At 37.5% G+C, this 12,242-nt stretch overlaps 1 protein-coding gene across 1 annotated transcript in view; it reads right to left on the bottom strand.

The window, feature by feature from the left end:
* LOC105439276 (proteasome adapter and scaffold protein ECM29-like) overlaps window positions 1-12,242 on the bottom strand; it is a 49,698-nt gene that overhangs the window by 15,806 nt on the left and 21,650 nt on the right. Inside the window, exons 25-37 of the mRNA XM_030996181.1 lie at window positions 11,964-12,188; window positions 11,347-11,461; window positions 10,739-10,853; window positions 9,339-9,410; window positions 7,799-7,916; window positions 7,132-7,302; window positions 6,581-6,660; window positions 5,465-5,570; window positions 4,925-4,972; window positions 4,177-4,295; window positions 3,231-3,393; window positions 1,014-1,073; window positions 192-281 (exon numbers count right to left, since the gene is read on the bottom strand). Of these exons, the coding sequence (XP_030852041.1) occupies window positions 192-281; window positions 1,014-1,073; window positions 3,231-3,393; window positions 4,177-4,295; window positions 4,925-4,972; window positions 5,465-5,570; window positions 6,581-6,660; window positions 7,132-7,302; window positions 7,799-7,916; window positions 9,339-9,410; window positions 10,739-10,853; window positions 11,347-11,461; window positions 11,964-12,188 (1,482 nt within the window). The remainder of the gene's footprint in view (window positions 1-191; window positions 282-1,013; window positions 1,074-3,230; window positions 3,394-4,176; window positions 4,296-4,924; window positions 4,973-5,464; window positions 5,571-6,580; window positions 6,661-7,131; window positions 7,303-7,798; window positions 7,917-9,338; window positions 9,411-10,738; window positions 10,854-11,346; window positions 11,462-11,963; window positions 12,189-12,242) is intronic.

The following is a 12,242-nucleotide window of genomic DNA, read 5'->3' as shown; positions in this document are numbered from 1 at the left end:
AGAAAATAAATAATTATTAAGCAAAAAAACAACACAAAACAACAACAACAAAGAAGCAAAAAAGGAAGAAGATGAAAATGTTAATGCTAACCAAAACTTAATTCTTGACTGTATGTACAGTACGCACATGTACATAATACTAACAATATAATTATACACAAAGTATCGTGAGACAAAAGTCATATCCTTACCTTGGTTCCTACACCAATACCACTACGTATAAGGTCGTTGACCCTCGGAGCTAGTTCACTGAGGACATTGGAATCTACATATTGCACACACTGAAAAGAGAGAAAGAGAGAAATAAACAAATAAAAACCAGACTTAACAATCAAATATTGAACTAATGTGTTGTGAAATGCATCAAGTAACAGTATCTGTAGTGAAGTTTCATCAACATTTTAATTGAAAATCAACATAAATTTTTCAACTTTTCTTGTTTACATTTTAAAGGGATCCGGTATTTGTCTCAAATTCTGAAACAAAATCCTGGATTTAGCTCATGCTGCAATGATAATTATAAACCTTTAGGTCAGTCAGGAACCCCATGACTTTTACAAGCCGATCGCCTGTCTCATCATCAAGATATTTATGATTGGAAATCAAAACCAAATTTTGCGTTTGCCTAACGGTTTTCATAACACTACAGTCTATTGGGGAAAAGGAGTATGATAAAAACGGTCCCTCAAAGATTTTTACTTTATTGAGGCACTTCTTGATCATTTTGAAGCGCGATTTCAAGATTACACCGTATCACAGACACTGATAACACGTACGCCGTGCATCTCAGATTTAACATTGTTAAACGATGCCTTCATGACTGAACAATCAACCACATATTTTTTCATGACATTGTCAAAATGTTTCTTCACTCTCTTAGGTCTGTGTTATAAAAAAGAGAAAAGTGAAGGTATTACATTTTATGTCATTAAAAAAAAAATACTGTGCTTTTGCATGCTTTATATCTGAAAGAGACTTACAGGTAAGAACTGCCAATTTGAATCACAACTCACCATTCTAATCGTTTCCATCATGGGAGAGGATTTGCTTGCATCAATCCGCGCAACATCCAGCTACAATGAAGAAAGAAAACAAAATGGATACTCCTGGTTAATGAGCAATCACTCTTCTGTCTTGATTATCGCCTTAGATATGATCGACCTGGTTATATCGTTGGTTGGCTTTGTGCTGCCCTCTGGTGCTAAAAGAGGAAACCTACATGAAATGCACTGGCTTCTTCTTGTAAGTAGTCGTAGAGCGTACAGGGCTTGTATTTGTTATTATTGGAGTACATGTTTATGTTATGACATCATTCATTGGGCAAGAGCTCACCGTATGGTCCAAGTGTGTCAATTACTCAGACGAGCTCTGTCTTTCTTCCATTGACTCCCATTAGAAACACCTGTCATTCTCCTAACATAACAGCCATCAACATTAATGTATTGGTTTGCCTATAGGCTGCAAACTCTAAAGCTAGATAAAATCAAACCTGTCTATAGCGACCACCCAAGGGAAACACAAAAAGTGGCCTTTGTAGACAGGTGGTCTTTGTAGACAGATTCCTTTAGTACATGTTTCAATGAAAAACCATATTCAAGGGAAACAAAAAATGTGGTACTTGTAGACAGGTGGTCTTTGTAATAATAAAAAATAATAATAGCACAGTTCTTATAAAGCGCATAATACATTTGTTAACATCTCTACACTCTGTAGGAAAAATGAAAAAGAAAAAGTAAATACTAGTAAGGAAAAAGAAGGAAAAAAAACAGGAAAAAAAAGCAGGTTTGACTCAGACTGTATAACCGAATAAGAAATAGGAAGCCACCAATCACTCCGCACAGTAGCGCTTCATTGCATCACACGTGTGGGTCTCCTATTACCCACACCCATAGACTCTACACACCAGTGTATGTGTGCAGATGTAACAAGTGGTTTCCAAAAACATGCTATAGCCACATCATCTGTCAATAGCTCCAGAGTGGTGTTTCACAAAGACTAAGATCGACTTTAAGTTGGACTTAACTATGTCAGGCCGTTCATACCACTGTTTGCTCTCACCATTTACTGGCATTGGTCTCTCGAGGGACTTACAAATGCTGGTCACAAATCTACAGAATTTAAATTTGTTGATAATTCATTATTGAAGGAAAAAAGATTATCTAAAGATCATAATGGTGAGAGCAAACAGTGGCATGAACAGCCTGCCATAGTTAAGTCCAACTTAAAGTCGATCTTAGCTTTTCTGAAACACCACCCTGGTCAATTTCCTACACTAACACAATTCTTCCTAACTCTTTGATGAAATAAAGTCCTGAGCGATTGCCGTAGGAGCAATTATTGTGCCACTGTGAGGTCTAAGAAGTCACCTGCATTCTTCTCCATGACGTATGTCTGTCTGTCTGTATTTCTTACTTTCTCCTACATACAATATTCAATTTCATAACAATGTTAATAGAGTACCGAAGCTGTGACATCATAAAATCTATTTCTAGAATTTCTCATTTTGAACTTTATTTTCCGAAAGAGCGTAAAAAATAATGTCCAAATGTTGAAAACCAATCAAATATGTTAACTATGAACTCTATAACTGTCACCACTCTAGTGTGAGTCAAAAAAAAGTTTACACCTAGAAAATTGCTAATTATATTAAAAATCATCTATGAACAGTAACTTATTATACATCTTATGAAAGAGTGTTTTATCCCAAATCATTTTGTATCATTTTTGTGTGGAATGTGTTCACTCTTGGGTGAACAAGAGGCATTCTTTGCGAGAGGGCAAAAATTGACTTGCGCCGAAGTGATGCCTACAGTATGTATTATGTTAGGATTAGTGGAGTGAGAGAATGAATTGAAGGTATCAAATGGAATGCATTGCATATGCTTTTTGCAAAGGGCAAAGTCACACACACACACGCACAAATGTTCGTTGATATTTGATATTCAATATTTGATATGTGTGGCATGATTAATTTTGTTAGGGATGTTATTTGGATCGGCAAAGACCGAATTAATACCCAAATCCCAATTGTTTTAATCAAACATCACGCAAACAATGCTCATGTTCATCCAAGCGTGAACACATACCACACAAAAATGATACCAAATGATTTGGGATGAAACACTCTTTCATAAGATGTATAATAATATACTATTAATAGATAATTTTTTAAATGATTAGCAATTTTCTAGATGTAAACTTTTTTTGAACTCACACTGTATAATACTGACCTTTTCTTGAGCATCTTTATCATTGCCTACATGTAGGCTGATGTAGTTCATGACCTGGGGCTCTAACCCACTCAGAGCCTCTAGGAGAGCCGTAACAAGCTGGGGTATGTGAGGCTTGATCGAGTCACCGGCATTCTTACTCATTGCTACCAACGTTGAAAGACTGTATTTGGGATGGATTGATAGAGATAAAAGGAGGAAAGAGGGAAGGAAGGAGAAAGACAGAAAGTATGAGAGAGAGGATTAATTAAAGAAAACAGGGAGAGAAAAGCACTTAACATTTGTTAAAGTATAGCTGAGAACAAAACCCTTACAGCAAGTTATAATAATAATCTTGCAACAAAATATGGGATCTATGTTCTGTACAATGTCATTAACAAACTTGTACTTGTACAAATTCGATAGTCAACACACAGAGCTTCAAATCAAGGGACGACAAAGGATCACTATACTACCTCATAATTTTCTGTGAAATCTCATAAATCAAATTTCTTAGATATCAACAGATTTAGAGTAGAGTATATCGGCATGGAGCTATGGAGAGAAAGATGTCGCATTTATCTCTGCGGGACATAATCAATCACAAAGTCATACGCCAGAAAACAAAGGTTAAAGATATCATGGAGAAAGTCAGAGAATCAAAATGGAGATGGGCTGGGCATGTAGCAAGACTTCAGGACAATAGATGGACAAATCGTTTAACAGAATGGCAACCAAGGATGGGAAAGAGAAGAAGAGGAAGGCAGAAGAGAAGATGGAGAGATGACCTAACATCATACATGGGAATGGCCGCTTGGACTAGGACAGCTAGAGACAGAAGAGAATAGAAATGTTATGAGGAGGGCTTTGTCCAACGTCTGGATGAACTATAGCCTGATAGATAGATAGATATCTGCATTGTTTTCTCCCAAGATGAGTCACGTAGTCTAAAGATTATATTACTGACCTGAATGTTCTGACCTCTGTGACCCTGCTTGGGAGACCTTTGAAGAGACACGGTAGAACCAGAGTAATTGCTCGCTGACCGATCTTACCATAGTTCAGGTCACACATCTTAACGCACACCTGGTCAATGGTATGGTGAAGTGTAGAGACAGGGTAAGAAAAAATAAAACGATAAACTTTTAGTAATTGGACTTTGTTACCCTAGGATACTTATGACTTGCTTGGAAGAACTTTGAAAAGGCGTGGTAGAACCACAGAGATTGCTTGCAGATTAATTTTCAACCATACATGTAGTACAGGTCACATACCACCGAATATGGGCTATCCAGCCGATTATTATATTTTGTAATTCATTATTCTATTTGTTATTGTTTTACTGAATGCATGTTGTCTTTTTATACAGAAAAACAACAACAAACAAACAAACCTTAAATTTGATGATTTTAAATGTTGATGTAATTTGTATCATTGCATATAGAAGGGTAAATAATAATAATGATAATAATAAAAACACTGCTTATATCAAACAAGTTTATCAAAATCCCCCCCCCCCTCCCTCTTGGAAACATTCAAAGTCAAGATTATTTTTAATTTTAAAATGGTAAATAACGCCCCACTTTCACACTTGAAGAGTTCTTCGAACACTGCAGAGATTTGGAATTCACATTGGGATCTAAAATTTGGGACTTTGAAAGGCTCACCTTTCTTCTCAAAGTTTAGGGTTCCCTTTCGGATAATGAAATGCTTACCTTACTGAGTGATCTACATGCTGCTTCTGCTGCTTTCCTTACAGATTCCTACAAAACAAACACAAATTATACATAGATTCAATGGTTTCATGATTAATTCATGAATGAGTCACATTTCAAAAACTCCATGTAACAAGATGGAATAAGTAAGACCAGGGTCCCCTCTTATAAAGAGTTGATATCAATCGGCAACTTATTTGCGATTGATATCAATCAGTATGATGTACATAAGAGATAGGGGACTGCATACGTACGATTGATTACTGAGCTTGTGATTAATGTTGATCAATCGCAAATCTTTATAAGACAGGGCCAAGATTTTCATATGGTCAAATAAATTCAAACGGAATCATAATACAAGACACTGGCTCATGTGCACCTGATCCGTGTTAGCGCTGAGTGCCGAATATCCAAATCTGTTTCCCAAATACAGGGATCCTTTTTGCATAAAAAAATTGAACAGATGACTAGGAAAAAAAAACAAGGAAATAAAATCTATATCAGATAACAGTGCACAACACCCAATCACATTCCGCTTACCTTGATGTCATCCAGTACCATGAAGCACTTCTCCCAGAGCTCTGGAAGATGCTCCACGATGTCATCTACGTTCCTTCCTCTGAGAAGATCACTCAGTGCTAAACAACTACACAGAAGAAGAAAAAGATAACAAGGATAAGTGATACACGATTACACTGATAAATAATAATAACAGTGGGCTCTTGTATAGCGCTCATGTCTGTCAGACTTGACACTCCTGACGCTCCCGATTATTACCCTGGCTTTAGTATGGCTGCCATTACGGCGCTCTAGCATTTCAAGGAATTAATTCCTGCCAGGTACCCATCTACATCACCTGGGTTGAGTGTGGCAAATGTAGATCAATGTCTTGCCAAAGGACATTAGTGCTGCCGTGAGACTCAAACCACGGACCTTGTGATCGACAGTCCGGTGACATATCCACTCGACCACAACACCTCTATGGCTATTAGGATGCCCACTCCTAGATGACCAATGAATGCTTCCTGGAAGACCTAGTGGCAGCAAATGAGAAGGCTCTTCAGTGTGCAAGAGCCCGGCAGAACATTTGAGCTCAGATGGTGGACATGAAAGAAGTGATATGGCTAATGATGCCTCTTGCCTTGGTCAAATTAAATCAAAGTATTTCTTGACAAATTACTTCCAAAATGATGACAGAAAACGTGGTAAAACGAAATCACAAGTGTCTCCAAAATATTCATGTACATTGGTGGTTTGTTTGTGGTTATTTCACCTGACTGCTAAGAAAGCATAAATGCTTGTAAGTAAGCAACCAGACGGCTGACGGCTTTAGGTCCTCTCCGAGGGACCTGGTAATGAATATTAAGGCCTTACCAAAGGGCACTAGCGCATCAACTTGGTTTCGAACCCAGTTCACCGGATTACGTGACCACTGCTCTAACGACTGAGCTAAATGGATGCATCTGGCGATCATTTATTATGAGATATATTGTTACTCTTACATACCTAGACTCCCTGTTCCTCCACATACTATACAAAAGTACTATCGTAGGGAGATAGTACTTATCTATCATTAATCATGTGATCTCGTTTAGACCAATCAGATTGCAAGATTCTTAGTATGCGGGATATAATATCAGATATTGTTATTCTTACCTAGACTCCCTGTTTCTCCACATACTGCTTGTAATGTTGGTTAAGAGATCATCCACAATCTCCTTCAAGTAGGTGTCCATCTAGAGGGTCAACAAAGAAAGGCGAAAAATGATGACATCAGTTAGAGCTTAAAATGCATGTACATTCAATTCTATTGAGAAATATGTCACAGGGAAAATCTCACAATTAAACAATGCCCTGTTTATACAGAAACACACCAGAAAAAAAGTTGCAGATAAATGAATGGAAATAGATTTTTATTGTTTATAATTCATTTTAATTCTTTCTTTCTTTCTTTATACATTTATTAATTATTATTATTATTACTATTATTATCATTACTATTGATGTTGTTGTTGTTATTATCATTATTATTATTAATAATATTATTAGTTATTACTATTTTTATAGGGGGTGGGGCTTAGAGGATAAAACAGCTGTGCACAACAAAAGCTCCTACTAACGTGTACATTGTACCTTATATAGGAATATACTCCACAGATGATAATCTAAACTAGGAAAGGAAATAACAATCACCATGCCAAACTCACCACTGTCTTGTTGTCCTTGAGCACTGCGGCCCAGATGCCTGTCATGGCCGCCCTGACGGAGCCGTTGGGGTCGTAGAGGTAGCGGAAGAGTTTGGGGACGATCTGCGCCAGATATGGCTTCAGCTGCTCTCCAGCCTGCGATGCTATGGTGCCAAACCCAAAGGCTGCCCCCTAGTGATCAGAAAAAGGTCAATATTTAACCTGTTGACTACTGAATTATATAGGGTCCCATAGGCTTAACACGGGAACCACCATGTTCCAGTAAGCAAAGGTTGATTTTTGGTTGATTCATTATCATTTCATATCAATAATTGTACTCTACAAAGGAAGCATTATCATTTTATAGGACTATATAGAATTATCAAACAGTGAAGCAGATAACATAAAAAAATGAATTAAATGGCTTTGTCCATAAAAGAAAAAAAAATTAATAACTGGAGCACCAAATCTTTTCCTGGACATGGCAGAAAAAAAATCCAGTACTCTGAAAATAGAAATACGCGACTTACAGTCCTTCAATAGAAGTTTGAACAATATGAGAACAAATTGGTGTTCCTTTATCATAACACTAATGAATTCACCTGCACTGTGATTTGCGAGATGCATTTACTTATTACTATAAGACGGCTTTCTACATTCTTTCCTTAGGACAGGCCAATCAACTCACCTTTCTGGAGGTCCACATAGCATTGTGATTGGCCAGATGCATGAACTTGTAGATGAGATCAGGCTGATTGAGATCGGATGCTAGTGAACATAACTCCCTGTATGTGGACATGCCTCCCCTGTAAAAGCATATAAATGAGCAATGCATTAAAGCCCCACTGTACTATTTATGGCTACTTGCGCCCTCTATATAGCAAACAATGCCTACGTGTGCCCCTTGGTCCCCCATGATCCTCTTTTTCTTGTGTTAATTGAGAGCTGATTTGATGAGATAAACACCTGTCAGCAACCTTGCAGGGAGGTCTTATCCATCCTGGCCAAACTAGTACAGACGGGCTTTAAAAGTGGGATGTATGTGAAATATGTGATCATACAATGGCGGAGCTAATTAAGTGATTTTTCCTCAAACTTTATACCTTATCATCTGCAAAAGAAGATGATTTCTTTCAATCTTCCATTTTCCACTTTACATCTTCTATTTTCATAATGTTCAATATTTTCATAATGTTCAAGCTGTTTCAACCAGATGTATTTTGGGGGGATGTTTTTGTTTTTCTTACAATAGTACAACTATCAACTCATCGGTGTTCATGTGAAAGGCTGTAAGGAGAAGAGCAGCAAGAAAAACACAAGTACACTGACTGAATGGATCACTGAAGAGGTTTAGTTCTGATTTGTGATGTAACTTGAAAATTTGTTCTTTCTTCACAATCAGTGCAAAAATCACCTGTTTGTGTAAGCTTTCACTTGCCATGCTGCAAGCTAATGCAGACGTACGTCATCAGACCTGCCAACCTCTGGAGTTCAAAAACTGTATTCTTTAATCTCAAAAGTTGTATTTTACTGACAAAAGTCGTATTCTTAAAAATAAACATGGACTGTTACATGGATCAATGCCTCTTACAGTTCCTTCATACAGGAAGAATATTTTTTAATGGATCATTGGTTGAATATGCATGATTTTGTCACGACTGTTGTGTTCGATGAACCAATGAACATCCCCCAATTGCCGATGTGAGATGCTTGTAGGATACTTTACAGGACAGAATGGACATTTTGCTATTGAAAATGGCCATTCAATTGGGAAATCGTATTTTATTGAGGAAAATCGTACTGTCGTATTTGCTTCTAAAAATCGTACAAAATACGACTAAATCGTACTGGTTGGCAGGTCTGCGCCATAGCTGGCATTGTTGCTGATGAAGTACGACGATGAAGAAGCCATGGCAAGTGAAAGATAATACCAAAACAGGTAACTTTCCCACTGATTGTGAAGAAGTACTCTGTTATGCTGAATATATCTACATTTTGCATTCAAAGCTGGAGCTAATAATTCAATCATTAGCTATGCTTTTAAATTTTAGAAATCATAAAAATATTCTCACGTTCACTTATCATTCAAATGATGTGTAAGGATAGGAAAATGACAGATTTCTTAAAGCGAATTCTGAAACTTATTTTTAAGGTTCAAAACTCATTGAGCAATCAAATTGGGACTCAAAATGATTTCATTCACTCAAAACATTCACTTCATGACTTACCCATCTGGATTGTTTCCAAGAGCACCCTCTTCAAAAACCTTGGTGTCTCCTGTCACATTCTTCTTGCTTGTTCTTCATGAAAGAGAGCAAAACATTTTCAGTGAAGGCATCTCATCTCATCTCAAACCAATGTTTATTTAAAGCCCTACTGCACTACTTATAGCTAATTGCGCCCTCTACATAGCAAACAAAGCCTTATTGGTGACCGTTGATCGACCATGATCCCCTTTTCTTATGTTAATTGAGAGCTGATTTGATGAGATAACCACCTGTCAGTGACCTTGCGAGAGGTCTAATCCCTCCTGGCCTGCAGATAGGCTTTAAAAAATCATGACCTAGCCTTCCAAATCAGGCTAATGAATAAGTGTACACAGCTTTACAAAATTTGTCTGATGTTTTGACCCTAGGTGATTCCATGGCAAATACTGTCAAAATAGAAAACTGAAACATAATATCCATTTTTGGGCCTTGTAATTCATCCTGTAATAAAGATAATTCACGATCGCCTCTCTGATTATCAAGATATTTATGATTGGAAATCAAAATTTCATTTTTCGTTTTCCTAACGGTTTTTATAACACTACAGTCTATTGGGGAAAATGAGTATGGTAAAAACCGACCACTCAAAGATTTTTACTTTTTTGAGGCACTTCATAATCATTTTGAAGGGCAACTTTTTTAGGGCTTCAATATTACACCATATCACAGCTCAGATTTAACATTGTTAAACGATGTCTTTAAAGGTACTATGTCCCTTTTGCAGCCAACCTCAAATTCTGTAGAACTTTGCAGGAATTATGAATATGTCATGTATGTCCTATCTGTGAAATTTAAACGTTAGCAGTGTCCTCATATTCAAATTATGCAAGGAAACCTGTTTACTTGCTAGACTTTACTGTCAGACACTATTGAGTGACTGACTGGCTTTTTTCTTCTTTGGTAATAATATACATGAAAAGAGTTGTAAAGGGTACATGAGCATTTGTCTACATCAATAACCCACTTCTTGTGATGGCCAAGATTAACTGATTGAATCTTTGTGCAGAAAAAAACGTATGACCATTCGGTACTATTGTCTGAAAATCAAGACTATTACTTTTGGGCTCTATAGCCCTAAAGTCGATTTGACAACTAATAGTCGTTATTTTCCCACTTGAAGACATTTTCAAGCCCCACCTTTTTTAGAGAAGTCCTAAATTAGTATTATCTTTGAAATGCAGCTGGAATTTAACTTTTTCATTTTTTTGGCCTGCAAATGGGACATAGTACCTTTAAGAGTCATTCATTATAACTTGTTATTGATAACAAGTTTGATGAAACACAGGGCCTAGATATTTGTCTTTACTACAAAGCAGTGGTTTAATGTGCACTATATATTATTTAACTCCAGATGATCTTACCTTTTGCCCGTTGCTAGTGTATCCACTAATGTGTTCACCATGGCCTTCTTCTCTTCCTCGTTGCTTTGTTCGTACACTATGCTGAGACCCTTAGAAGCTACATCTTGGGTAAACTCTGCAAAAGTTTAATGAAACTCAAAATCACTTAACAGAAAACATCATCTTATTTTGAGAATCCCTGAAGTAACCATGAAATTACAATGAGAATCATTATCGTTGCATATTTTATGGATATGTTTAACAGTTAATGAGAAAAAGAAAACACTACTCCTAATTGGTGGGTCTCCTCAAATATAACTGCTTTGAGAGATGTAGTTTAGAATACTACATTTAAAGATGGTTAGTCCCTCTTGCAAACCTTAACAAATGTTGAAGAGGTCTATTATTTGGAACCTCACACTAAGTGTGAACAAAACACGAAAACTGGTTTCCGATGAATAAATTGATATCTGTTTTCTAGACTAAAAAAAGTGTATCATACATAATTAAACATTCTATGCCCAGACTCCCAAAATAAAACAATCTTAATCCAGATCCCTTATACAAAACGTTAGTGAGAGGCCCTCCTTACATGTATCAACAACAAACACAACAAAACGTTCACTTACCGCTACTTTCTGAGAGCATGTCGATGAAAGCCCCCTGGACGTCTACAAGACGTTTCTGCAGGGAAGGATGGCTACCACACTTCTTGGCCACCGAGAGCAGCCAGAAACAAGAAGCCTGTCGGGAAATCAAGCATAAATAAAGAATTCATAAATTATATTTCTAGGCATAAATGAGAATATAAACCAAAAGTAACTAAAGACAAATACTAGCACTGTCAAAAAACTTCTTTGGTGGAGGTGACAGAAGACCAAGTTATGTAGGAGGCCTGGTTTCCCACACTCAAAGTCACCTACAGACTCGATATTTATTCACGAACAGCCCTCATATCTTACACAAGCCTTAAGGAAGGCAAATTTATTCCAACCCGCCTTCGTCCGGGTTTGGGACTCTACTTATCTCTTAATCCCCCATTCCCGGACGCGTATGGTACGCTGGCGGTCCCTTGGCGTCCCTTGCTCGCGTCTATTGTTGTCTGTTGGACAATAGAGCAAATTGTGTGGATCCCAAAGAGCAATTAAATCTTATCCATGGCACATGTTTGTTCATTTGATGGCACAGCAAGAACTCAAATTCATTGTACACTGTTTTCCCATACTATCCTAAGGACCTTCCATACCTGTCTCTTGTGTGGGTTCTGACTCTTGATTTCTTCATTGAGTATCCTGTTAACCGTCCACTCCACCCAGTCTTTCTGGCCCTTCTTGAGGGGCTTACCAATGGCCAGATCCCCCTCCTCCTCGGTCCAGACATCCCTGCTTGACCGGGAGAGGGCGCCTAGGGACGCCTGGGAGATGGCATCACCCACGCTGAAGTGAAGCTCCATCTGCTTGTTGTTCTGGCTCTGTATGAAATAATCAAACCATACAAAAGAGATAACTAGATGGAACTTCAACTG

The sequence above is a fragment of the Strongylocentrotus purpuratus genome, unplaced genomic scaffold (genome assembly GCF_000002235.5).
Source record: "Strongylocentrotus purpuratus isolate Spur 01 unplaced genomic scaffold, Spur_5.0 spur5_contig_855, whole genome shotgun sequence".
In the NCBI taxonomy this organism is placed as follows: domain Eukaryota; kingdom Metazoa; phylum Echinodermata; class Echinoidea; order Camarodonta; family Strongylocentrotidae; genus Strongylocentrotus; species Strongylocentrotus purpuratus.
This window is presented reverse-complemented; position numbering and strand designations above follow the sequence as displayed.